Source organism: Phyllobates terribilis, unplaced genomic scaffold (genome assembly GCF_046119375.1).
Source record: "Phyllobates terribilis strain yellow unplaced genomic scaffold, ASM4611937v1 Scaffold_10__3_contigs__length_209671492, whole genome shotgun sequence".
In the NCBI taxonomy this organism is placed as follows: Eukaryota; Metazoa; Chordata; class Amphibia; order Anura; family Dendrobatidae; genus Phyllobates; species Phyllobates terribilis.
Window position 1 is genome coordinate 70,244,915 of NW_027362770.1, and position 27,119 is coordinate 70,272,033.

The 27,119-nt window shown below is 45.0% G+C and overlaps 1 protein-coding gene across 1 annotated transcript; it reads right to left on the minus strand.

Annotated features, from left to right (window-relative positions):
• Positions 1-240: 240 nt before the first annotated feature.
• On the minus strand, positions 241-27,119 carry NPM1 (nucleophosmin 1). Its single transcript, XM_073649570.1, has 11 exons — positions 26,937-27,119; positions 22,150-22,232; positions 13,968-14,087; positions 11,992-12,085; positions 11,216-11,328; positions 11,043-11,134; positions 8,088-8,124; positions 6,841-6,930; positions 4,017-4,127; positions 572-646; positions 241-454 (listed from the first exon to the last, which is right to left on the minus strand). Exons 1-11 carry the CDS (start codon positions 26,995-26,997, stop codon positions 404-406), a joined length of 927 nt encoding a protein of 308 aa, XP_073505671.1. The 5' UTR covers positions 26,998-27,119; the 3' UTR covers positions 241-403.

Below are 27,119 nucleotides of genomic sequence, written 5' to 3' on the forward strand. Positions count from 1 at the left end.
CAGGTATCAGATTGACACCAGCACTAGCCATCTTTAGTCACTGGCATAAGTAGTAAATGCTGGCATTAAGCAGCAAGCCTTCATGTGTTGTAAGCTCAGTTCTTAGGCCTGCGCCATACATTAGCTCCCAACTTATGTTCGGAAGACTAATCTTTAATTCTCAACTTTAAGATGTAACCTCTCCAACCAACTATAATTACATCTAAAATTTTACAAAAATAATGTCACAATATAATCACGTGAATTCTCAAGTAAAATCATTTTTATTTAACATTTACATTAGGATAGCTTGACTTTGACAGAATATTGGGGTGTACAAAACAGGTGAAAACCATTCCAGACAAAAAAGAAAAATAACTAGCAGTATAAAATTAGAAGGGTAACAAAACTGGAATAAATCAAGTTATTTTATCTCTTTCAGAGTCTTTCTCCAATTCCAGAGATCATCAATCACCTGCAAGAGAAAAAAATTAACACAGGAGAATTAATTTTCATGAACAAACAGATCCCAAAATAAAGTGTAGAAAATTGCTTGTTCCATAATGGGATTGAAATATTCCTGGTGCCTCACCTTCTTATTGTCAGTTCTGAAGCAATTCTTCACATAGTTTGTAAACTTTGCTTCGGCTTTTGGAAGAGAAACACCCTAAAGAGGAACAAATTAGAGACAAGTTACTCATCGGTAGTGGTTGCCTAGACATTTAGTAGAATAGCTTAGAATGTTTAAAAACAGTCACACTCCTTACAGATCCACCATTGCTAAGATTCCATCATTAACTAGTCACCTGCCAATCTACTTCCTGCTTTAGTAATGACAAATTGACTGATTGGCTGCAGCTGTCTCATCAATGCTGGGTTGTCCTTCCTGAAGGAGGAAGAGGCCAGCAGGGACCAAAAGATCTGACCCAGAGCCGCTGGGAGATCAGCAAGGTTCTTTAGTAGTACTGTTTAGCATGTAAAGTTGTGGAACTTTGCAAATCAGTATTAGGGGATTTGTCTCCATACCTATAAAAATATTCCATGTAAATAGCTCCCACACTCCTGCTTTCCCCGTCTATCCACCATTCAGCTGCACTGTATTAAACATACTCAATTGGAGTACAGATGCTGGAAGTGAAAGGCTCAGCACCCGGCTTCTGGGCATTCTGCTCATCAGAACAATCTTCTGCAGAAGACTTGACAAATTTACTGCCCACTTAATAGTGTAACTTCTAAAAGAACCCCGTTTTCACTTTATCCCATCCCTCCTATGATACATAAAGGTCCTTGTGGAAGCAAATTAAACCCTCATTACATTATACAGTGAGTGGGGAGTGAGGGTCTGACACATTACAAACATTTCTTTTACTGGATTGTAAGGAGACCATGTTGTGGGTTAGTGCAGCCGCACAGCAATGTGAACAGGTGCGCAGCTGAGCTTAACCCCTTTCCGACCTGGTCAGTAATACGCACCAGGTCGGGAAGGCCGGTTCAGCGGGGGCTCCGGCGGTGAGACCGCACTGAACGGAGCACATGTCAGCTGATTATTACAGCTGAGATGTGCCCGCAACAGCTGCGGATGGAATCGCGATCCACCCGCGGCTGTTAACATGTTAAATGTCGCTGTCAATCTCTGACAGCGGCATTTAACTCGCGCTTCCCGTTAACTCGCGCTTCCGGGAAGCGTGTCCTAAGCCCCGCCCATCAGTGACCACCATCACGTGATCGCGGGTCACCAATGGGTGGGCATGACAACCCAGAGTCAGCAGCAGACGCCTGTGGTTGTCATGTCTCAATTGCTATGAGCGCCACCTAGTGGTCAGCGCTCATAGCAAGTGAGCATTTCTCCTGCATACAAGCGATCTGCTCATCGCTTGTATGCAGTAGAAGCAATCAGACAACTGCTGCTTCTAGTCTATTAAAGCAAGCAGAAAGTGTAAAAAAAAAGTTTAAAAATATTAAAATAAAAAAGAAAAAGTTTGAATCACCCCCCTTTCGCCCCATTCAAAATAAAATATATAAAAAAAAACACCACATACACCTATTTGGTATCGCCGCGTTCAGAATCGCCCGATCAATATAAAAAAAAAATAATTAATCCGATCAGTAAATGGCGTAACGAGAAAAAAATTCTAAACGCCAGAATTACGTTTTTTTGGTCGCCGCAACATTGCAATAAAATGCAATAACGGGCGATCAGATCTACCCCAAAATGCTATCAGTAAAAACATCAGCTCAGCGTGCAAAAAACAAGCCCTCACCCAGCCCCAGATCCCGAAAAATGGAGACGCTACGGGTCTCGGAAAATGGAGACACTTTGTTTAAGCAAACTTTGGATTTTTTTCACCACTTAAATAAAAAAAGATCCTATACATGTTTGGTGTCTACGAACTCGTAATGACCTGGAGAATAATGATGGCAGGTCAGTTTTAGCAATCAGTGAACGTGGTAAAAAAAGGACCCAAAAAAACAACTCTGGAATTGCATTTTTTTTTGGAGTTTCACCGCACTTGGAATTTTTTCCCCCAATTTCCAGAACACAATATAGTAAAACCAGTGATGCCGTTTAAAAGAACAACTCGTCCCGCAAAAAATAAGCCCTCACATGGCCATATTGAACGAAAATTAAAAAAGTTCTGGCTCTGGGAACAAGGGGAGCAAAAAATGAAAAACACAAAAACAGAAAGACCCAAGGTCATTAAGGGGTTAATAACATTGTTCTGATAATCACAACACTGGAGGAAAGAGGAGTTTACTTTCATTGCCATCACTTGTACTCCAAATGAGCATGTTCTTGCATCAATGCAGCTTAAAGCAGGCAATTAGTTTGTGGAAAGCAGGGTTTGGAAACTTTTTTACATGCATGAAGACAAATCCCTTAAAGTGATTTTCAAAGCTTCTCAACTATGTTGAACAAAATTATAAAAAAGTTATTAATTTTTTTGCATTTTAAAGATGGCCAGCACAGTGGGTCAGTGGTTAGTACTGCAGCCTTGGAGCTCTGGGGTCCTGGGTTCAAATCCCACCAAGGACAATATATGGAAGGAGTTTGTATGTTCTCCCCGTGTTTGCGTGGGTTTCCTCTGGGTTTTCCGGTTTCCTCCCACACTACAAAGACATACTGATCGGGAATGTAGATTGTGAGCTCCAATGGGGACAGTGATAATGTCTGTACAGTGCTGTGGAATTAATGGAGCTAAGTGAGTAAAATAAATAAAAGTAAATGATACCATTCACTGTGTCTGGCTGCACGCATCCAAAGCTTTAGCTGCTTTTTTAGCCTAACCAGCAGCAAGATTTTGAAACCAAAACATGCAGAAATTGGGCTTGATTGTTGGTGGATTTTTGGACACATGCAGCCAGACAGCATGTGGTATGACCCTAACCAGCATCCAAGAGTTTATGGCTGGACAATCCCTGAAACTTGAGCTATCCATACATTAAATCAGGATATCTGATTTTCCAATAAAAGTGAATTTCATGGCGGTAAGAGATTCCAACAATAGAATCATTGCACTAGTTCTCAGAGACCGATGACAAATTGATGAGTTTATGGCTATGTGCTGCCAAGTCCAATAGACCATGTAGAAGCATCACGTAGTGTTTATGCAGAATGTAAAGCATTTATCAGTGTAGAAGTTTCTGCAGCCAAGAGATTAGCTTCATAAATGAATATAGCATTTAGCATAGATATTTTTTAAAGTCTCATTCACATAACAGCAGCAGAAATTACTCATGTAATTATAACTCTAGAAGAGCTTTTATCTTCTTGCCTGCTGGGGACGCTACCTGCACCTTGCCTGAATAGGGGCAGAATTTAGAAACATTACTACAGCATGGGTTTAGCCAAGGATCTAGCACATCGCTTCACCTAGTATTTTTAGTGCAGAAGTCTTCACAAAAGTAAAAAACGTTGATTACAGTGATAAATGCTGTTGTGACTTGACTAGCAATGAAGCACACTAGCGATATCTATACCTGGATTTCACATTAAAACTGATAACGTGGACTACAGAGATAATGTAGACGCAGTGTACCTTGTCATATGTAGCCTGAATTTTTGCCTTCATCTCATCAAAAGTAAGGGGAGTTTTGGGTGTCTTCGGAGATTGTTGCTTGCCTTCTTGTTTCCCTTTTTGTTCTGGTGTCTAAAAAGTAAAAGTGAACAATTCGTTAAATACTGGTAATGTCTACAGAAATAAGCAAAACACAGAATCTAGAACTAGTGCACCTAACTAATTAAACCAAACCAAGTAAGAATTTACTACCATTTTATTAGGATGAATTCTCACATCCGTGTTGCAAGGACCAGATATTGTCTCCTGCTTCAGATGCACATATGGCTGTCGATTACAAGTCAGGAAACACACGGCCAGGTTATCAAGGTCTGTACTCTGATCACAGGACTGAATTGGGCCTTTTTTTGGGGAGAGACAGGTTTGCCTGCAATGTTATACCAATCTACAAAAATTATTTATTCACTGGCTTGGTGACTATTAGATTGGTACGAGTTATCACTGGGACTCCCACCATTTGCTAGAATTGTGTTCTGACATAAGTGGCTGGTTAAACCAGCTCCAAGCTGCTCTAGGCATGGTCTTTGGTATTGACTGGTGGCCAAGCACAGTACCCTGCTGTCTGTGTCACACACCCATCACAGCATGGGGGCATATACAACTGGCCATACTTGAAAGGGTTTTGGGGGTCTCAGATTAAGGATGAGTGTCCACAATGTGTCCGGGCCTGCGGCAAAGACGCTGAGGAAGAGCTGTCGGTGGCTTCCTCATATCTATGCAAATGAGCGGCACCATTTTTTTTTTTCACATGCAGACCTTCCCCATAGTGATTAGGTCTATGGGGAAAGCCCACATGCAGACCTACTGGAGAAATGGACATGCTGCAGTCTGGAAAGACGCACCGCATGTCAGTTTCCACGGGTGTGCCGCAGATGCATAGTGGACATGGGATTTCTACAAATCCCATCCACTATGCCGCAACATCTGGCCGCTGCAGATTTGATGCTGTATAAGTCCACAGCGTCAAACCCGTAGCGGCTCCGGATCGTGGGCACACAGCCTAAAACTTTATAATGCCACTGAAAAGTCAAATTTACTTACTGTTAAAATTCTGCTCTGATTCTGAGCTGTCACATGTGATGTCACCTGCAGGTCCTTTCTGCCACACTCCATTTTAAGCACAATACAAAGATTACCTGTCTGACAGGCTCAAAGCAAAGCTCTGCATACAGGAGGAAGGACTGAGCCAGCAGGGCGCTCTGAATGGTTCAGTCATGGGGCCAGTTGTGAAGGACATTTAATGTGTACAGAGGGAGGAAGAGCAGAAGCCGTGGTGATTAGGAGCTTACAGGAATGCCCAGCACATCCCTTCTGGCTAGAGAGATAGGTTACCTTACAATAAGTTACATTGCTCATGGTTTCCTTACAGTACACCGACCATGTACAGGACACCTCCTGGCCCAAACTGCTAAAGTCTCAGGACAGCACACTAGGTGAAGTGGGAGGATTGGTAGGAGGGACAAACTGGGCAGTGATCTATTCATCACGAGACTGAATAGGAGTCTCAGGATGGTGCTTTCTGTAGGATGAGTGGGTATATTGCCTGAGGTGTAGGAGAAACCAGAGTGCACTGTCTCCTGTTCGAGAAATGTTTAACCCCTTCACAACCCATGACTTCCAGGTACGACCTAGGTAGTGCATCACCCTTGGATGCAGGCTCCGGCGCTGAACCCGCATCTTTTCCGGCACATGACAGCAGATTTGATCAGCTGTCATGTGTCCCCAACAGCCACGGGTAGAATAAAAAAAATCCACCCGCGGCTGACGACATGTTAAATGCCGCTGTCAATCTGACAGCGGCATTTAACATGACCGGAAGTACGTCACAATTCCACTCATCAGCGCCCCTGTCACATGATAGCGGGTCGCCGATGGTTTGGCATGACAACCCATTGCCGGCATTTATAGCGGATTATTTTCATCAGAAGATCGCAGCTTCAAGTTGACTATTTAAGTAAAAAGTAGAAAACTTAAAAAAAAAAGTTCCAACCATCCCTTTTGCCCCATTCAAAATTATAAAAAAAAATTATATACACATTTGGTATTAAGTTCAGAAACATCCGATCAAAATATAAAACTTAATCCGATCGGTAAAAGGCGTAACAAGAAAAAAAAATTTAAAACTGCAGTTAATTTTTTGGGGCGTCGCAACATTGCAACAACAGGCAAACAAACATATCTACCCCAAAATGGTATTAAAAACGTCAGATCAGAACACAAAAAATAAGCCATCATCCAGCCCCAGATCCCGAGAAATGGAGACGCTACGGGTCTTGGAAAATGGCGCCATTATTTTATTTTTACAAACTTTGGAATTTCTTCTCACCACTTAAAAAATAAGTTATCTTTTGTATCTGCAAACTTGTACTGACCTGGAGAATAATAATGGCAGGTCAGTTTTAGCATTTAGTGGACAAGGTCAAAAAAAATTGTGGAATTGCACTTTTTTGAAATTTCATTGCACTTTGAATTTTTTTGGTGTGGTCAAAAAATACAACCCGTCCCACATAAAAAAAAAACAGCCATCACACGGCCATAATGATGAAAAAATCTTAGAAAGTGTGACATCCAAGTTTGGAATCAATGCAATGTATGGATCAACTGCGGGATTAATTTTAATATTGTTAGCAATCTGCCATGAACCTTGCAAGTAAGCCCACAGCCTCATCAGTCATCAAGACTATCTAGTAATGTATATGGCTTCTATCGCGAAATCTGGTTACAAATCCATTTTAATAAATTTGCCTTCAGTCTATGGCAAGCGAGCTCAAACCAAACAACTTACTTTAGGAGATTTGGCAGGAGTGGACGGTTCAGAAGCCTTCCCATTGTGACTTGACTTTTGAGCAGATTTTACTTTTGTTACTGGAGCAGGCTGTAAACAAATATTTTAAGTTTATAATATTAAAAAGGCTCAGTTATCAGTTAAATCAGATTCTATGAAAACTACACCAAGCGGCCCAGTAAGTGATGCATCTGTGGAATCAAGCTTTCTTGCTTTATGCTGCCTTCACATTCTATAGCAAAAATCTTGTGACAGATTCCCTTTAATAGTGACAATGCACTTGTTGCTCTGTTGCACTAGGCTACCCCACAGTGAGGGCAGCATGGATCTTGCCTGATTGCTTCCCCACAGCTATTAAACCAGGTAAGAGGGAACTAGAGCTTATTTCTATGCCATAGTACAGCTTTAATGGAAGTGCCAAGCACAGTTTTAGTTGAAGCGTGTTGCAAGGAAGGTAAAAAAATAAATAAATTTGGATGAATCTATATCCAGCCTGGTCTGCATTGACAGTGCAGGACTGAGCAATGTATGGCAGTTCCAATGAGGAGCTTACTATCAATGTAAAGGAGGGGTGGGGAACCTCAATGACCTGTGACCCCATTTTATCTCATTCATTCTGAACCACATCAAAGCAATAAATGTTATATCTTAGAAAGTTTTGACAAGATCAAAAGAAAAATAACTAAAAGAATGTCAAATTTAATTCCTAAATACTTTCTAATATGCAAATCACTTGTTTTGTCTTGGGAGGTAATCAATATAATGTCTGCTGCTGGTCTGGAAACCTGCCTGATCATGTTAATAGGACGGGTGCCTGTTAGCTTGTGCAGTAGGATGCTTGCTCCCTTCATGTTTAGGAAGATGGCTTCCAGAGGATATTCGGATCCAATACTGGAGACAGGTACTGAGGCAAGGACCTACCCACTTCCACCCACCTTGTCTTTCTGAACGCTGGCAAGTGGCTGCTGCGGGCTACAGATAGTGTGAAAATATGGTACAATGCATCCCTAGGTCGCAGCGGAGCTCCCTACTGCACATGCTCAGACAAGTTTGTTAGTGTAAAAAGGCAGCCATTTTAATTCTATAGCAGTGCTCGACATTAATGCCATTCTTTTATTCATTTTAGATTTTCACCTTAATTTTATATGAAATCTGTCAAAAGTAAAGGTGCATGATACACATTAAGTTCTCAGCAGTCCCATGGCAAAAAATTATTTTATGTTAAATTCCATATAAATTGTAAATACCTTTTTAACTGGTGTTTCTTCATCTTCCTCCTCATCCCTTAAACACAAATACATTTTATCACATAAAAAAAACCCTTTATTTCAAATGAATAGCAGTATGGTAAAATACAGCAGGTCACTGAATTATGGCGGAAAGGTAGAAGGGTGCAGGCTGTAGTTATCACTATGATGCACTCAAATACTAAGTAGTGCACCTCAAAGCAAGCACATTATTAAAACCTGTAACCTATTCCAAGGTCAGTCATTTTAGTATATCCCCTTGACCTATAGGTTATAAATTTGTGGTTATTATTTAGGGTTATTTGATTAGGTTGTTTAAATGTTGAAGTCTTTTATCTGCTTTTAATCTTAATATAAGGGGTTAATTGTCTTGTTTTTATGTCATTAATTGATGGTCCAATCAGTTTCTCTTGGACCCTTTTTAAACTTTCCAAGCCTACCCCCTTGTATCACCTGATGAAGACTGCCTGCATGCTGTCAAAACGCGTTGTGGATTATACAAGGTTTTCTAATAAAAGGTCTTAATTGACCATTTACCCCTGTCTTATTCAGCGTTTTTTTTTTATCCCCATCTATCACCCTAGCACTTAAGATCACTGGCATATTCGCATCACTTTTTACCTAATGGTCGGCGCTCATAGCACAGGAGGATTTCGGCTACATAGAGGTGATCTGCTCATCACCTCTATGTAGCAGAGGAGATCAGACAAGTGCTGCTTCTACTCTCCTATGGAGACTATTGAAGCAAGCAAAAAGTGAAAAAAAAATGTTTAAAAATATTAAAAAAATTAAGAAAATATAAAAGTTTAAATCACCCCCCCTTTCGCCCCATTCAAAATTTTTAAAAAAAACACATTTGGTATCACCGCGTTCAGAATCACCCAATCAAAATTAATCCGATCGGTAAACTGCGTAACGAGCAAAAAAATTCTAAACGCCAGAATTATGTTTTTGGTCGCCGCAACATTGCAATAAAATGAAATAACGGGTGATCAAAACATTGGATCTAATCCAAAATGGTATCAATAAAAACTTCAGCTCGGCGCGCAAAAAATAAGCCCTCACCTAGCCCCAGATCCCGAAAAATGGAGACGTTACAGATCTTGGAAAATGGCTTTTTTTAATCAAACTTTAGAATTTTTTTTTCACCACTTAAATAAAGAACCTATACATGTTTGGTGTCTACAAACTCGTAATGACCTGGAAAATAAGAATGGCAGGTCAGTTTTAGCATTCAGTGAACGTGGTAAAACAATTAAAAAAAAAACACATCTGTGGTATTGCACTTTTTTTGCAATTTCACCGCACTTGGAATTTTTTTCCTGTACAAAATATGGTAAAACCAGTAATGTCGTTCAAAAGTACAACTCGTCCCACAAAAAATAAGCCCTCACATGACCATATTGCCCAAAAAATAAAAACGCTATGGCTCTGGGAAGAAGGGGAGCAATAAAAAAAAAAAAATGTTAAAAAAAGCGGAAAATCCCAGGGTTGCGAAGGGGTTAAATATATTTGTTGATCCATTTTTTTAATGGGTGCAAGTTTTTTTTTTTATACTGACATTTGGGAGTGTTAGAAAACAAGTCATATGATATCCTAAGTGTTAAGGCTGTGTGCCCACAATGCAGATTTAATGCGTTTCCGTGGCGCCATTTCCGCCGTAAAAACGCATTAAAAACGCTTAAGTTGTCTGCCATGTTCCCCAATGATAATGCTGCAGAAATTTCTGCTGTGGATTATCATTGTGGAAAAATCCGCAGCACTACCATTTTGCGGAATCGCTGCCATTGACTTGCATTGGACCGCATAACATCCGCATGACTACACGTACACATGCGGCTATTATGCGATTCAATGCACGGATGGATACTCGAGTCTGGAGAAGGGGAGACTCTCCTCCAAACCCAGGTACCATAGTACCTGTAGTTAAAGAATTAAAATAAAATAAACATATGCTTACTCCTGATGGCCCCCTGTCTGCTCCCGGTGGCGCTGCTGGCTCTTCGGCTGCTCGCGGTGGTGTAAAAGGACCTTCCATGACATAATTTAGTCATGTGACAGGTCACGCAACGGCTGACGTCGGCAGTCGCATGACCTGTCACATGACTACATGAAGTCATGGAAGGTCCTTTTTAGAGCACCGCGAGCCCCCAGTCACCGGACGCACCGTAGTGGAGAGACCGGGGGCCATCGGAAGGGGAGTATAATGTTTTTTTTATTTTTCAACATTTATGCTTTTTTTTTTTACTGTTCATCTACATTTTGCAGCATCGTAACTTGGTCACACTATATAAATCCATACCGTTTTCATGAATTTATATAGTGTGACCAAGTTGTCAAGCACTTTTCCAAGTGCTAAAATCACTTGGAAAGCGCTTGTCAACCCGCATGCGGAAATGCATGTGAAGAACGCTTCACATCCGCATGTCCCTGGCAGGAAAACGCATGTACAATCCGCATGCGTTTTTTCTGCCAGGGAGATGCAGAAACGCTCAGGAAAAATCCACAGCATTTCTGCTTTGTGGGCACTTAGCCTTAGAGTAGAACAAAAACATTGAACCAAACTTATAACAATACATTTGCATCCAACTTACCATAAATTGCAAAGAAAAAAAAAAAAGATTATGATACTGCAGTAAACTGGTGTCTTGTAGGATTTGTGTATCAGTGTATAGTATGTCAAATGACGACCCATTTCACAAGTTTCTCCCCCAGTAAATCCTACGTAAATATAAACTAATCTGAATATTTTTTGACGGTACAAGCGGATACATGGCGTATGCCAACTATATTTTGGTGATTATCCACAATACTACATTGCTTACAGGGTCGATCCTAAACAATTGGCGGGCTATGAGCAGTCAATAAAACATTAGATGCAGGTAGTTAAGATTGAACATAAGCTAACACTACAAATAAATATGCCAAGCACCTTCTAGGAATTCTGAAACTTACTCATCATCGTCATCATCATCGTCATCATCTTCATCCTCATCGTCCTCATCGTCGTCATCATCTTCATCCTCTTCATCCAACTTTATCTTTTTCTATTTAAATCAAACCGGTGGTTAGGTTTTGTACAAGCACAATAGAATACAAGGGTGAATAAAAATTGAACTCTACCATACCTGTTGGACCTTAGATGGTAAAGCAGCAGGCCTTTTCATATTCTTTGCCACTTCTGTGTTTTCTTCCTCCTCTTCATCATCGTCCTCATCTGATGAGCCCAAGTCTTCTAATGCTGAAAATATAAAGTGCTAAATTCAAAGAAAAGCATTGTCTACAGAACTAATCCAAAAGAATGTGACGTTTAGAACAATAAATGGTTTGTCTCCTGTTGCACAATTGTGCAAGTTTGATTGTTATAAATTGCCAATTCGTCCCGATTAAAGAATAAAATAAAAGATTAAAGGGGTATTCACAAATTTGAAAATTATACCCTACATAGTCGCTGGGGGTCCAACTCCTGGGACTGCCGATCCAGAGAACCAAGCCCAGTGTGAAGTGCATGGTCGACCACCGTCTCAAACTCTGCTTAATTTTTAAGGGAGAGTTGAAGCTGGACCAAGAGCAATATTCGGCTATTTCGACCGTCCCATTTAAAATGAATGGAGGAGTGGCAGAGCGCCTGATCAACCACTGCTTCCATTCACAAGTGACTCTTAAGAACCCCAGTTTTTAGGATCACAACAGTTGATGCCCAGTGGAAAAAAAAAAGGGTACTTTTTCATAACTTTTAATCTTTAAAGTTTTGCCAAATGATTATTTTCTGAAGTCAGCATTTTAGACTAAATTCCAGTGATAACTCTTACTTTTCATACAAGTGATAGATAACATGTGATTTGTTAATTAAAATGTCATACCCTTCCGTCCAAAGGAGGAAAAAATACTGAAAGCTACATACCAACAAGATGCTGCCCACTGATATATACAGGACCGGATCCAGACTTCAGCCGCAAAGTCACAGGGGGTGTAATTTCAAATCCGCCAAGAGAAACCTAAAACACAAAAATACAAATTATTATGACTTCACTGTAGGCTTAGTCCATCAACAGATTAAATAATGATCCTCAATTATACAAGTTCACTAATCCACTGTTCTCAAAGGTCTTGAGCAGGCAATGTCCTGCTGCTTGTAGCTCTTACCTAGTCTTCAGTGCAGGAGCAAGTACTGTAATATGATGATTGCTCCTGTACAGCAATAGAGAAGTTAACATCTGCAATAAGTTAAAGGAGCAGTGTTTAAAGCACGCCCGTCAGCAGGATTGTGCTCAGTAAACTACATACACTGTCAAGTGGGCGCCGTTACACTGAGTAAAATGATACCTGGGTTTATGAAATCTGTCCTGTGGTTCTTTTATAATCTTTATTTTCAGTTTTGAGACGACATACACATGCTTCGGGGCAGCCTGTGGGAATGGGGGGGGCTCTATCTGGTGCTCTGCTTATGTATTTTTATGTCTGGCTTCTGACAGGTCACTGTGCCTTCACTGACCTGCCTCCTATTTTAAATACTGCATGTGCAATTGTGGTACAAATCCTGAAATTTGCATGCAGCAAAATGGCCCCTCCACCCACACATGCGCAGTAGCATCTCATTTGCAGATAGATGCTACTGCGCAAGCGCGGCCGGCGGTGCAATATTGCCGAAGGCAAATTTCTTTTTCCTCCATCAAAATGGCGACGCTAACAGCGCAGTAGCATCTATCACCAAGCGAGAGATACTACTGCGCACGCGTCATTTTGCTGGAGGAAAAAAATTGGCTGCAGCAATATGGCGCCGACAGCCGTGCTTGCGCAGTAGCATCTATCGGCAAACGAGAGAGGCTACTGCGCATGTGTGGGGCCATTTTGCTGCATGTAAATTTTAGGATTTGTACCACAACTACACATGCAGTATTTAAAATAGGAGGTAGCTCCCTGAAGGCACAGTGACCTGTCAGAAGCCAGACATCGGAATACATAAGCAGAGCACCACATAGAGCGCCCCCCACAGGCCACCTCGGAGCATGAGCATATCATCGCCAAACTGAAAGTAAAGATTACACAAGAACCACAGGACAGACTTCATCAAGCAAGGTGTCATATTAATCAGTGTAATGTCACCCACCTGACAGCAGGATTGTGCTCAGTAAACCACATATTCCATCAGGTGGGCGTTAACTATACCGTCAGGCTGTGTGTGAACATTGAGTATTTGATTGCAGAAATTTGCAGACCTGGGGTGAGTATATTGGTTAATTTAAATGATTAAAGGGGCTTTCCCACAAACAAAAGTTCATTTTAAATATTGTCTGTGTCTGACCGTGTACGGAACATACCACATCTCCTGGGCAGGGGAGGAAGCAAAAGAGTACACAGACATTACAGTTCATGGGAAAACCCCTTTAAAGAATGTGCTTTATTTCAAATAATGTGTTTCATTCTCAGTGTTTATTTAACTCTTTACTTACAGGTTTAGTAATGAGGGAGTCTGGCCAACACCTCTTCACTACTAATCCTAGGGCTTTGTGTCAGTGACACCTACTCCCATTCAAATATGTAATTGCAAAACAATTACAGAATGCCTTTAACTGGTACCATGAAAGATTTTCTCTGCATTTACCAAAATTATCTAAAATAAGCACAAATTCTAATGCAATTATCTAGTATTAATTAGATTCTGAATTGTTTTGACAATCATATGGCCCAGCAGATTAGTAGCTGGAAAACTGGGCTCTCAAAACTAGTTTCCTAGCACTAACCAGAACATTGACACCCACTTGGCATTTTCTGAAAAATAGCAGAAAATTTAAGATAGGATGTTATTAAATATACAAATGTAGTTTAAAAAATATATACACTTTAATGACCAGACCCTCTTTATACATCAATACCCACTGTTGGCTGGACAGATGGTCTCAGGGACGCAAGAACAATCTTCAACTGTTTTCCTTCATAGTTCATTCCTTCTGCCTCAACAATATGTAGTTCATCTTTAGTGCCAGCACCTAAGCTAACCTGAAACAAAAACCAAGGCAAATAGAGTATGTTAGTTCCACATTTGTTACACTGTGTACATTACAGGACCTCCACCAATGCAGAGAACAGAGGCTCTGAAAAGAACTGTGAATGGCGTGATTGATCATGCACACTGCTGCTGAAGAGCAGCTAAACACTGCACTTGCTGATCTCTGGCAGTCGTAATAAGAATGAATGGAGTGGAGGTATGCAAGATCAATCACCACTCCACTCAAGTGGTTCTTCAGGAATCTATATTTTAACCCCTTCATGACCGATGACATTTAAATCATCGTTCGTGTCCCTGCCTTTGATACAGGCTCATGCTCAGCCTGCATGTTTCCCTGCACTTGATGACTGATTTATTTAGCCATAAAGTACCTTTAACAGCCGCAGGCAGATCAGAAATCCACCCGTGGCTGTAAACCTGTTAAATGCCACTGTCAATCACAGTGGCATTTAAACACGTGCAGACAGGAAGTGCATCTGATGGGTTGTCATGTCAGCCGGGGGTCAGCTGAAGACCCACGTGCCTGTCATCACGATCTTCCTGTGAACGTCGGCTCATGGCCAGCTTTCATAGGAGATTGTGATTTAAATGTGCACATGAACCGCCGCCTGCAGCTATTTTCCTGAAGGCCGGGAGAGCAATGTGCAGAGCAGGAACGCCACTCCTGCCTGCACAGCTGACATTTTCTTGAAGCCCACTACCAGGACACTCCCTCCTCCCAGCCCAGGGCCAGCAGCATCAACCCACTCCTGCCACTGCCAGCTTCCTGCAGCAGCGCCCCAGCCTCCCGTGACCATGCTCCACTCTCAACTGTCCCCCCAGTAAGCTAAATTCAGACTATAAGACAGAACTTCATTTCATACAATAATAAAAAAAAAAATTACGCCTTAAAATTTGGGGTGCGTCTGATGATCCAGTGTGCCAAATAAGGTATGTATTTTTTAAATTTTCTTTATTTTTGAAAAGGGAAAATAAAGGAGGTGATTTCACCTCCATATTTTTTTTTAGCTTTCAAAAATGTTTCCATTTTATTTTTTAGTCTCGGTTGGAGACTTAAAAGGGGTATTTCCATCTCCAAGATCCTATCCCAATATGTAGTAGGTGTAGTAATAATATTAGCAAATACCTCCAATTAGAAATGTAGTATAGTATTTTTGATTCGCCATCTCTTACCTCATGTGCAGGCATTGCAGGACCTTAGGTATCCACGGTTACGTCCACTGATAAAGAGGGATTTTTGGTACTCACCGTAAAATCTTTCTTGGAGCCTTCATTGGGGGACACAGGACCATGGTGTATGCTGCTGTCGCTAGGAGGTGGACACTAGGCAAAAAAAGGAAAATAGCTCCTCCTCCGCAGTATGCACCTGCCTACAGGCACCAAGCTCACCAGTTAGTGGCTAGAGCAGAAGGAGAAGAACAAACTAACCAACTATGTAATGCCCAACGGGGCACAACCGTGAAAACTGAATGAGATGCCCAACAGGGCCAACTGGACATATGCCCAAAATCAGGGAGGGTGCTGTGTCCCCCAATGAAGGCTCCAAGAAAGATTTTACGGTGAGTACCAAAAATCCCTCTATCCCTTCATTGGGGGACACAGGACCATGGGACGTCCCAAAGCAGTCCCCTGGGTGGGAGAACAGAAGATAGTCACAGACTAGGTCAGACTGCGGCAGCTGCCGCCTGCAGGACCTTCCATCCAAGACTGGCATCAGCCGAAGAATAAGTGTGGACCTTGTAAAACCTTGAAAAGGTGTGGAGCGAAGACCACGTTGCGGCTTTACAGATTTGAGAGGCCGAAGCCTGATGGCGGACCGCCCAAGAGGCCCCCACCGCCCTGGTGGAGAGAACCCTTACTCCGGGAGGGGGAGGTTTGTCAGAGATGCGATATGCCTCCAAAATGGTCGAACGTATCCAACGGGCGATGGTTGACTTGGAAGCAGGAAGACCCTTGTGATGCCCCTCAGGGATGACAAAAAGGCATCCAAGCGCAGAAGGGAGGCCGTTCTAGAAAGGTACACACGTAGAGCTCTGACCAGGTCCAGTTTGTGCAGGGACTTCTCCCGTGGATGCACTGGAGTCGGGCAAAAGGAAGGCAAAACAAGGTCCTCATTATTGTGAAAAGCGGAAACCACCTTTGGCAAAAAGGAAGGCACCGGCCTGAGCACTACTTTGTCTTGATGGAATACCAGAAAAAGGGACCGACAAGAGAGGGCCGCGAGTTCTGCAACCCTCCTAATAGAGGTAACAGCCACCAGAAAAGCCACCTTCCAGGAAAGAAGAGCGGCTGGAATGTCCTGAATGGGTTCAAACGGAGACTGTTGTAGGACGCTTAGGACCATATTAAGGTCCCATGGTTGCACTGGAGGCAGATAGGGAGGCGCCAGGTGGGCCACCCCTTGTAGAAACGTCTTGACCTGATGACGGCTAGCTAAGTTACGTTGGAATAGAATGGACAAGGCCGAAACTTGGCCTTTGAGAGTGTTGAGAGAGAGTCCCGCCTCTAGGCCAGCCTGAAGAAAAGCCAAAATGACTGGCAAAGAAAAAGACATAGGAGCCAGCTGATCCTGTTCACAGTGACGAAAAAAGTCTCTCCAAGTTCTGTGGTATATGCGCAAGGTAGCGTGTTTTCTGGCGTTAATTAGGGTCTGAATGACATTATCAGTAAAGCCCGCCCTCTTCAACACCGCGGCCTCAACGGCCATACCATTAAATTCAGAGGACGAGAACTCTGATGAAGAATAGGACGCTGAGAGAGGAGGTCCGGATGGTCTGGTAGTCTCCAGGGGCAGTCGACGAGCAGATTTATCAGATCTGCGTACCAGCTGCGTCTGGGCCAATCTGGGGCTACTAGGAGAACTGTCTTGATCTTTTTAATGACTCGAGGGATCAAAGGTAGAGGTGGAAAGAGATATGGCAGTTGGAACTGTGACCATGACATGACTAGCGCGTCCTGGGCGATTGCTAGCGGATCGCGGGACAGAGCTACAAAGGACGGAACCTTGTGGTTTAAGCGGGACGCCATGAGGTCGACGTCCGGCGTGCCCCACCGTAAGCAGATTTGGTGAAACCTCGGGATGGAGAGACCGTTCTCCTGAGGCGAGGCCCTGCTGAGGAAGTCGGCCACCCAATTGTCGACCCCTGGAATGTGGACTGCTCAGATCTTCTAGGCCCAAAGAAGCAGTCTTGCCACCTCTTTTAAAACAGGCTTGCTGCACGTTCCTCCCCGATTGTTTATGTATGCCACGGCCGTGGCATTGTCCGATTGTACACGGACTGGGAACCCTGCCAGGATCTTCAGCCAGTGACGCAACGCCATGTAAATCTCCCTCATCTCCAGAATGTTGATGGGTAGGAAGACTTCGTGGGGACTCCACCGGCCCTGGACCGCGTGTTGCAGAAAAACTGCCCCCCAACCGATGAGACTGGCATCGTTCGTGACCACCTGCCAGCGAAGCGGAAGGAATGATCTCCCAGGTCTGAAGGAAAAAGGGCGGGACCACCAAGTTAGCGACCGTCTTACTTGACGAGGTAACCTGATGCGTCGATCTAGAGATGACGGATTCTTGTCCCAAGCTGAGAGAAGGGCTAGTTGAAGGGGCCGGGTATGGAACTGGGCAAACGGAACTGCCTACATGGCTGCTACCATTTTTCCCAGGACACTCATGCATAGGCGAAGGGAGTGTGGACTTGGGTCGGAGAGGATGTGGATCCCCTGCCGTAGAGAGTTTCTTTTCCCTCGGAAGGAGGACCCGGGCACGAGTCGTGTCGAACTGCATCCCTAAGAAGGTTAAGCGTTGGGATGGGACTAGGTAGGATTTGTCTGTGTTGATCAGCCAGCCTAGCAGAGAGAGTGTGTTCAAGGTGATCTGGAGACTGGAGACAGTCCCTGAACGTGGGGCCTTTAATTAACAGGTTGTCGAGGTAGGGGATGATTACAATTCCCCTTGTTCGAAGAATGGCCATAACTGTCGCCATGACCTTCGTGAAAACCCTCGGGGCTGTGGCGAGGCAGAAGGGGAGGGCAGTGAACTGGTAATGCGCGTTCCTGAAGTAAAAGCGAAGGAACTTCTGATGTGATGCGCAGATTGGGATGTGAAGGTACGCATCCTGAATGTCCACTGAACATAGATATTCCTCGGTTTCCATCGAGGCTATTACCGACCTGAGGGACTCCATCCTGAACTCTCGGATGCGTACATGTCGGTTTAGCAGTTTGAGGTCCAGAATCGGACGCAGTGAGCCGTCCTTTTTTGGGACGACAAAGAGGTTTGAGTAAAAACCGGAAAACCTTTCCTGAAAGGGAACCGGGACTATGACTCCTGAGCGCAGAAGGGAGGCGATGGCTTGAAGGAAACCGGGAAGCAGAGATGGTTGAGGGGGGCGGGACCTGAGAAAACGTGATCGTGGGCTGGAGTTGAACTCTATCTTGTAGCTGGAAGTAAACTCCTTGACCCAGGCATCCTCTATTGCCAAGAATCTGGGAACAGAAGGAGACGGCCGCCCACCCTGGGAGAGGTCCCAGGTGGGAGTGACCCGTCATGCTGAGGAAAACCTCTTGGATCGTGATCCAGAGGACTTGGAATGCTCTTACCCCCAGTAGCATCAGAGATGATCTGGTCTAGCTTGGATCCAAACAGCCTGGAGCCTTGAAAAGGAAGATTAGTTAGAGATCTTTTGGAAGCCGGGTCGGCATTCCAGGCCTTAAGCCAAAGAATTCTACGTAAGGCAACGAGATTGCTGCAAACCCAGGCTGAGCATGCAGCGGAGTCGAGGGACGCCGTAAGTAGATATTTCCCTGTGTGGCTGATTTGATCTGCTAAGTCGGCCAGATCGTCCGGGGAGGCCCCTGTTAGGATGCCCTGTCTGAGCTGTTTGGCCCATGCGGACACCGCTTTTGATACCCAAGTTGAGGCAAAGGGAGGTGCCCGCGGCCTCAAAGGCTGACTTAGTGAGGGCCTCAACCTGTCTATCCGTGGTATCCTTAAGGGAGGAACCGTACGGAAGAGACCGCACCGTCTTGGCCGAAAGGCGAGAGACGGGAGGATCCACAAATGGGGACTCCGTCCATTTGCTGACAAGGTCACGGTTAAAGGGGTATAGGATGTTTAACTGTTTCTTTCCTGTAAAGAGCTTTTCTGGATGCTCCCACTGCTTCTGAAAAACACTGTCAAATTCAGCATGGTTAGAAAAAGTGCGTGCGGGGCGCTTAATTTTTTTTAACGGAACTGAGTAGTCCTGAGAATGGGTCTCGTCTTCTCTAACATGCAGAGTCTGATTGACTGCCATAATAAGGCTGTCAATCATGTCCTGGATCCTTGAATACTGGTCAGAGACGGAACCAGAGTCTGAATCCGATGCAGAGTTAGATCCCAGGGCGACCTCCGGGGAAGAGGTGTGAGACGCAGGGAGCATCTTGGGAGTCTCGAGAGCTGGAGGATGAGCTTGTGTGAATCAGTTTCTGAGAACGTGCCGTCAATCTGCCCCTGTGAGGAGGGGGCAGGGGTGCTTGTGAATCGTCTGTGGAGACGTTCGGAGCACAGGTGGCCGTGGATAACATAGGCAAGCGTTCTAAGACCTGCACCAGAGATTGAGAAAGCTTGGTGAGGTCAGAGACAGACTGGGACATAGCAACAGCCCACTCCGGAGGGGAGGGAGTTCCTTTGTCCTGGGCGGCGGGGGGATCCTGGGGTGCCAGCAAGGCGGGAGGTTTGCAGGTCGAGCAGAAGGCTGTAGTGAGACCAGCGGGCCACTTAGTACCGCAAAGAGTACAGGCGTAGTATGTGACAGTGTAAGAGGGAAGGACTGAGAGCTGCCTGGGTTTGGGCATGTGTGTCAGGCCAGGGATAATACAGAGGAGGACGCCTGTGGTCAGGAAAGGGTGTGGGTCATGTCAGGACAGAGCCTACCCGATCCTGCAGAGAAGCGGTCCCGTGTCCCCTTGAAAGGCTCCGAAGGTGCGGCTGGAGCGGGTCACGGTCAGGTGCCGACGGAGTAGGGAGCTGCGTGTGGCAGAGTGATGGCGTCGGTGTAGGGGAAGGAGCAGAGGACGCTGCCCTGATGATTGGGCACGTCGAGGCTCCGATAGGCGGATGGAAAGGGGGGCGTGCTTGAAAGACCCCCCGTTGATAGGTCCGCGGAAGGCTCGAGGGCGTGACGGAAGCGTCACTATGCTCCTCAGCCCTGGTTGGACAAATAGCAGGGGGCGTATAGCCGTCGGAGGGGGATCGCCCACCGGACACGCTCCCCAGACGGAGAAAAGCGCGGCATATCTGCCGCGCATAATGGGAGAAGAAGGGGGAAGTGGCCCAGGGAAGCGCTGTTAAGTGCCATGTTTGTTGAGAGGGGGAGGGGGGAGGAGGGCAGGTAACGCCGGGGGACTGGGACCTACAGCTAAGAGACAGTGGGAAATACCTCTCTTAGCGGGTGCGGCTGTCGTCTCGTCCTCTCCCCTTCTGAAAATGGTCTCAGGATGCCCTCCTGGATAGGGGGGGATCCTGGCTTTTCCTCCTTCCCGCACTGTCCGGTCCTGGACAGTGCAGGAGACGGTGTCAACCCCAGAAAACTGGGGGAAGGTCACTAGCAGGGACCACCGTCTCCCTCCCAGGCCGCTCCGAGGATGGGGCTGGGGTGGGGAACAGGCTAGGACTGGCCACCGAAATCACCCTGAGACATCCTAAGGTGACAGGGGATAAGTTCTGCCCAGCGGGTCTGAGAGTGGGCGATGTGGGGGTAGCCACACTGCTCTCTCGGTTGCTTGTGGGTTAACAGGGGACGCAGTGTTCCCTGTTAGCCTGAAGAGCTGTATCTGAAAGAGAAAAAACAAAAGGTTAATAAACACAACAGGGTTGTATCTGTGAAGATCCAGGTCTACCTCCTACAGACACTAAGCTTAAACTGGTGAGCTTGGTGCCTGTAGGCAGGTGCATACTGCGGAGGAGGAGCCATTTTCCTTTTTTTGCCTAGTGTCAACCTCCTAGCGACAGCAGCATACACCCATGGTCCTGTGTCCCCCAATGAAGCGATAGAGAAAATCAGTTAGTTAGCTGCTAGTGGTCGTAACCATGGATACCTAAGGTCCTGCGATGCCTGCACATGAGGTAAGAGATAGCGAATCAAAAATACTATAGTACATTTCTAATTGGAGGTATTAGCTATTACTACACCTATTACATATTGGGATAGGATCTTGGAGATGGGAATAATCCTTTAAACCTGCAATCATCCAATCACTTATACTATATGCTGCAATACTAAAGCATTGTATTAGTGATGATAGGAGATACTGGATGTGTAATACATGGGGCATCTGCCTTGTGTGAAATGGGCTCAACTTCTGAGCCTGCTACATACACCCACTGTGACGTAATAAGTCATTGGTACAGAGGGCGTTAACAGTTTTTATTTATCATGGAAACGTTTGTCGATTTCACAGAAGGGCTTGTGGTTCTCCATTATTTTTTTCAGTTCCATGACAAGTAGGAGACATACTCAGTGGAGCAGGGACTAGCCAAGCCCCTGAAACAAAGATCACCAATGACTCTTTATTTCAGGGTAAGGAAGATGCTGCGGCAGTGACAGCAGCCTCTGCCCCCTGATGACTCTTCATTTTAGTATCCCAGCATGCACTGGGATTCTTAAAGTCATCAAAAGAAAAGTAGTTAAACCCCCCCACACACACAAAATATGGCATTAAATAAATACATTTTCATTCTAAAAGCCCATTTGTGTTTCAGTCCACCCTTTTATAAACCGTTAGCAATAACAGTCAAGATTAAGGGTAAAAACCTGTACCATGTGATCAAAAATTAAACAGATTTATTTTTAGCACAAATAACTGCATTCAACAACGAAGCCAATTTGCAGAAACGCTACTCACCAGCTCTATGTCCATATAGTACCTGCATCAAAATCTATCAAATGTTGCTTTACATTAGTGAATCAAACATTTTACACAACTACATATTAACCCATTCACATCTTGCACTGTCTATATACTTTTATTACATTACAAATTTAAAGAGCTTGAAGGCAATCATCCCATACTTACCGTCCTTAATGACAACTGATGCTCACTTTCGTTATCATCCACTTTAAATGCATACTCCTTTTTGTCTGCCTTCAGTTCACATCCTACAAAGCAAACATGTTGGTGAAACAGCGTTTGTACTCAGAGGTAGAACACAGCCACCATTTGCCTCTAAACGCAGCAAACAACTATCACACTAAGGGAATGGGTCTTCACAAAATTGTTATTTTTCAACAATTGATATCTTCTTAAATACCTTTTTAGATGTTATCTGAGACTTCCTGCTTAGGCACATTTTTTGCTTTTCACAAAGAGGCAAGTAGTTGCTACTTACCTGCCTGTTGCATTTTTTTTGCCGGCACAAAGTGGCCACAGATAGCTGTTGCCGGATATTCAGCTGCCTCTGCAGACATCACGTTGACAGAGCAGAAGTTTATTTTCCACTCCGTTCACAGGGCGGGTATCTGGCTGTCAGTCAGAAAGATGCAGAAGTCCCACCCTGTCAAGAGTGGAGTGGAAAAGAAGCCTCCGCTCTGTAGATGTATCAGACAAACCAGACTCTTATAATTAAGAAATTTGTAAGAAAAAAATTGACTGGTTTGTGTCACCATTTTCTGAGACCCAAAACTTATTTTTACATTGATGCAGGGACTTGGGTTTTTTGCATGACAAACTCATTTGACACTATTTTAGGGTACATAAGGTCTTCACCTCTCAACATTAGCAGCTGCTAATGATTGGCTGCAGCGCTGACCTTCCTTGGATGTCAGGCGAGGAACCGGCGATCGAAGAATGTGAGCTATGGCTAAGCCGGCACCAACAATCGCTAGAATGGCACATGAGCTGTTATTTTAGGTAACCGTATTTAAAGGGAACCTAGCACCAGTTTTTGAGTCAAACTAATGCCAACACCTTTATCTGCTCCAGAATTGAATTCCACGAAAGTGTATATTGTATCCTGACCCCCCCACCCCTTCCCATACAGAGGTGTATCTTAGGGGTGCAGGTGGGACATCTGCCAGGGTAACGGGCAGCCGTCGCGATGCCAAATGTGGTGGTCCAAGGTGTCTCCCCAGCGGCTGCATTTTGCTGCCCTGACGGACTGGGAGCTGGCAGTTCTCTGAGCCGGCTATCAAACCTCAGAAGGTGCAGCGCGCCAGCTCCCAGTGATCAATTGTACTCGAGTCTCAGACACAAGTACGATTAAAGTCCTAAAGGCAGGGTCAGGGCAACACCAGCAGCCAAATAGGATTTGAGGACACAGTTTGGGGGTGAGGGAAATAAGATTTGAGGACACTATTTGGGGAACGAGAAAGGGATGGGTGCAGACACTATGGGAAGGGGGAAGCAGGAGAAATTTGAGCATAGTATGAGGAGCAAGAGAGGAGATGGGGGGCATTTATGAGGAAACAGTATGAGGGGGCATTGGTGCAGACAGTATGGAGAGTGGGGGGATGGGCACGAGCACAGTATGAGGAGTGAGGCAGGCATATATGCAGACAGAATGGGGAGCGGATGGGTGCAAACAGTATGGTGAGTGGAGGGATGGGTGCAGACAGTATGAGGCGGGAGGGGAAGAATGTATGCAGACACAGTATAGGGAGCGAGGGTGATTTGTGCAGACAGTATGGGGAGTCAGGAGATGTGCGGGTAGGCAGTACAGAGAGCGAGGGGGTAAATATGTGAGGAGACAATATGGTTAGCGGAGGGATGTGATGAGACCGTATGAGGAGGGAGGGGGGAAATGTGTGAAGAGATTAATGAGGGGAATAGTGTGAGGAGACAGTACAGTGGCAGAAAAATGTGAGTGGCACACTAGACTGAGTAGTGTGGGCAGGGCTGTCGAGTGTGTCCATTTTGGTGGAGTCGGAATCGGTATAAAATGGACCAACTCCTAAAATATCTAATAAATTGGGTACAGTAGTTCAATGCGGTTTGTGGGGAATATTTTTTCATAAGAATTTGGGAAAGTTATGAAATGTCCTATAAATGTCTGTCCTATTCCTGATCTAAGGGTCTACACTTTTAGCTGAGATGAATCTGAGCTACAGTAAATTTATCCCTTAAACATGAGCCATGTATGAGGGAGTCGGAGTCATGGAAATTGAGGAGTCGGAGGTTTGGCTTACCAACGCCACAGCCCTGGTGTGGGGTGCAGCAAAAGGGGACAGTGTACCAAAAAGGGGAGTGTGATGAAGTGGCTCAGTAGAGACTGGGCTCTATAGGGGGACACAGTGAAGGGGGTCCTGTATAGAAAAGAGGGCAGTGTGGAGGGCATGTACCATAAGAGGGACAATGTGGGAGTCATTTTGTGCAGGGGATATAGTGAGGAGCAATTATTTATTCAGGGGCTCAGCATAGGACAGATATTTTTATTCAGAAGCAGTATGACACTGCTATCTATAAGGGCATCGTGTGGGGATGTGCTGCAGAAGACTGGAGAAGAGAGAAGTCAGCAGAGACTAGCGGTGGATGTGAAAACTCATCATGGAGTCTAGACAAGATTAAATAGCTGTCATGATTCTCTGGTGCCAGTGATTTGCATACATGTGGTCCCGTGCTGACTAAACATGCATGGCCTCACACAATGAAAATTAATTGAGCGAGGCTGGACAAGTCTAATCAGAATGTGTATACAAATCACATACTTGTGCTCACATCATGACTATCACTCTTGCCATCAGCAAGGGATAATCCTAAAAGTGTGCAGTGCGGTGTGAGAATTCAGAAGCTTGCAGTCAAAGAATTTTATCTCAGATCTGGACAAGCCCTTTAACTCTAAAATACAGACCTGTAGCCATTCCTAACAGTGTGTAATATACTCACTGTCAGGATTCACCTCTGCTTGCAGGTTAATAATAATTTTTCATTTATATAGCGCCAACATATTCCGCAGCACTTTACAATTAAGCGGGGACATGTACAGACAATAAATTCAATACAAGGTGATAAAGTTTAAACAGTTAAATTACAAATGTGGTCCCTGCTCACAAGCTTACATTCTACAAGGAAATGGGTGGACACAATAGGTGAAAAGTGCTTGTTATTTCAGATCTGGTAATTATAATAAATAGGGATTTTCATATAAAGCTGCATAATCCGGTCATCAGCCAGTATGTTTAAGTGCAATAATCAAGTACAGAGTGCAGTTTTCTTGTGTATAGAGGGTGTGGGAGACAGATGAAGAGTAGGGAACAGATTCTGAGTAATATTTAGAAGGAAGGAACAGGGGAAAGTTAATTTAATGAGTAGTAAAGGTTGTAGGCTTGTTTAAAGCGATGGGTTTTTAAAGCACACTTGAAGACATGGGGGCTAGGCATCAGTCGGATCACCTGGAGTAGTGCATTCCAGAGAACTGGTGCAGCACGAGAGAAGTCTTTGAGACAGAGGTGCAAAGTTCAGATTATGGGGGAAGTTAGCTAGGTTCTAGCAGTTATCACACGGCCACTTCACTCACATGCGATTTTCATACTTAGTCACATGACAAACTTCCCTCAGTTTTCACTGAACTTTGAGAGAATTAGGGAGAGCAGCATAGGTGCTTGAGGGAAGGGGGGCGATAAACTGAATACTTGCCCTGGGTGTTGGAAAACCTAGATACACCTGTCCCTATATGCCCCCAAAATATCTGAATTTCTCTGCTATATTCAAATGAAGATAATTGGGTGGCGAGTCATCGCTGGGGTATCCGTCTGATCCTAATCGCCGTCCTTCAGCCCTGAGTGATGTGGATGACGCATATGGAGTTATCCATGCGTAGGCGCAACATTACTCCGCGCTATGTGGCTGACGCAGGACGACAAAGCTGGAGGACAGCGAGGAGGCACAGACGCTGCAGAGAGGACGCCCATTGGGCAGGACCATCTTCATTTAAACAGCTCGGGTGAAATTTATTTTTGGATGTATACAGGAGGAGTCAGGAGGCAATATACACTTTAGTGGAACGCAGCACAGGAGCAGATAAAAGTGGTGGCATTCGTAGAGTGGCTCAAACTGGTAACAGGTTACCTTTAACAAGGGCTTGTCAGCAGTGGGCAAATCCTTTAAGGGGAACTTCTCGCTAGATCCATGCTGCCCAAATCAAGAATATTACTCACAGCCTGGTTAAAGGATCAGTCAGGTCTCATTTACACTGAACCACCTGGACACTGAAGAGCCAGCCAGGGACTATTGGGAGCAGTCTGTGGCTAGTCCAGTGCGGCTCCAGCTGAGGACTATTGGGAGCAGTTCATGGCTAGTCCAGCTGGCCCACAGGTTTACTCCCCATGAACACATATGGGACAGTCACCACAAAGCGGAGAGAAGCCGGCAGGGCTGCACATGCTAGTCACATCTGTCCCTATAGCCGCCTGCTGAACTCCCATAGGCACAGCGCTGGCGGGAAGCACACCGGCTGCAGTCACGGCCAGGCTCCCTCTACAGTGCGCCGTTGTAAAGCCGTCTCAGGAACCCTGCAGGCCACATCTTAACGGAGGCTTCTAACAAGAAACATTAAAGGTAATACAGGGGCAGCGGGAGATGGGGGCGGCGGCTCACGTGGTCTAGAGGGGCCCCCTGACTCCCCCACCGGAGCACAGCAGCCACACGCCACATACCGCCGTGCTGCGGACTCGGGGCTCCTAACACGTGGTACACACATGGCGCCTTCTCACGCCAGCGAACACCACTTACCGCCGCCCTCCCGCTGCCGTTACCGGCCTATAGCCCACATGCCACCACCCCACACATGTGTGCAGCCACATCCGGCGGCCATGATGAGTACATTAAGCGGAATACAAAGAAGCTGAAGCTAGAGTCTAACGGAATACCGAAAAGGAAGTTCTGTGGGCGCAGGGGCGCCATGTTGTCCATATCCATGCTGTCTTCCATCACTGTTCCTGGAGCGCCGCACGCCGACGTACCACAATGGACGGTCTAATGAGAACAGGCGCGGGGCAGGCAACGTCTTATATAGATATCGGGCTCTCGCGATATCCGGACACTATGGGGGC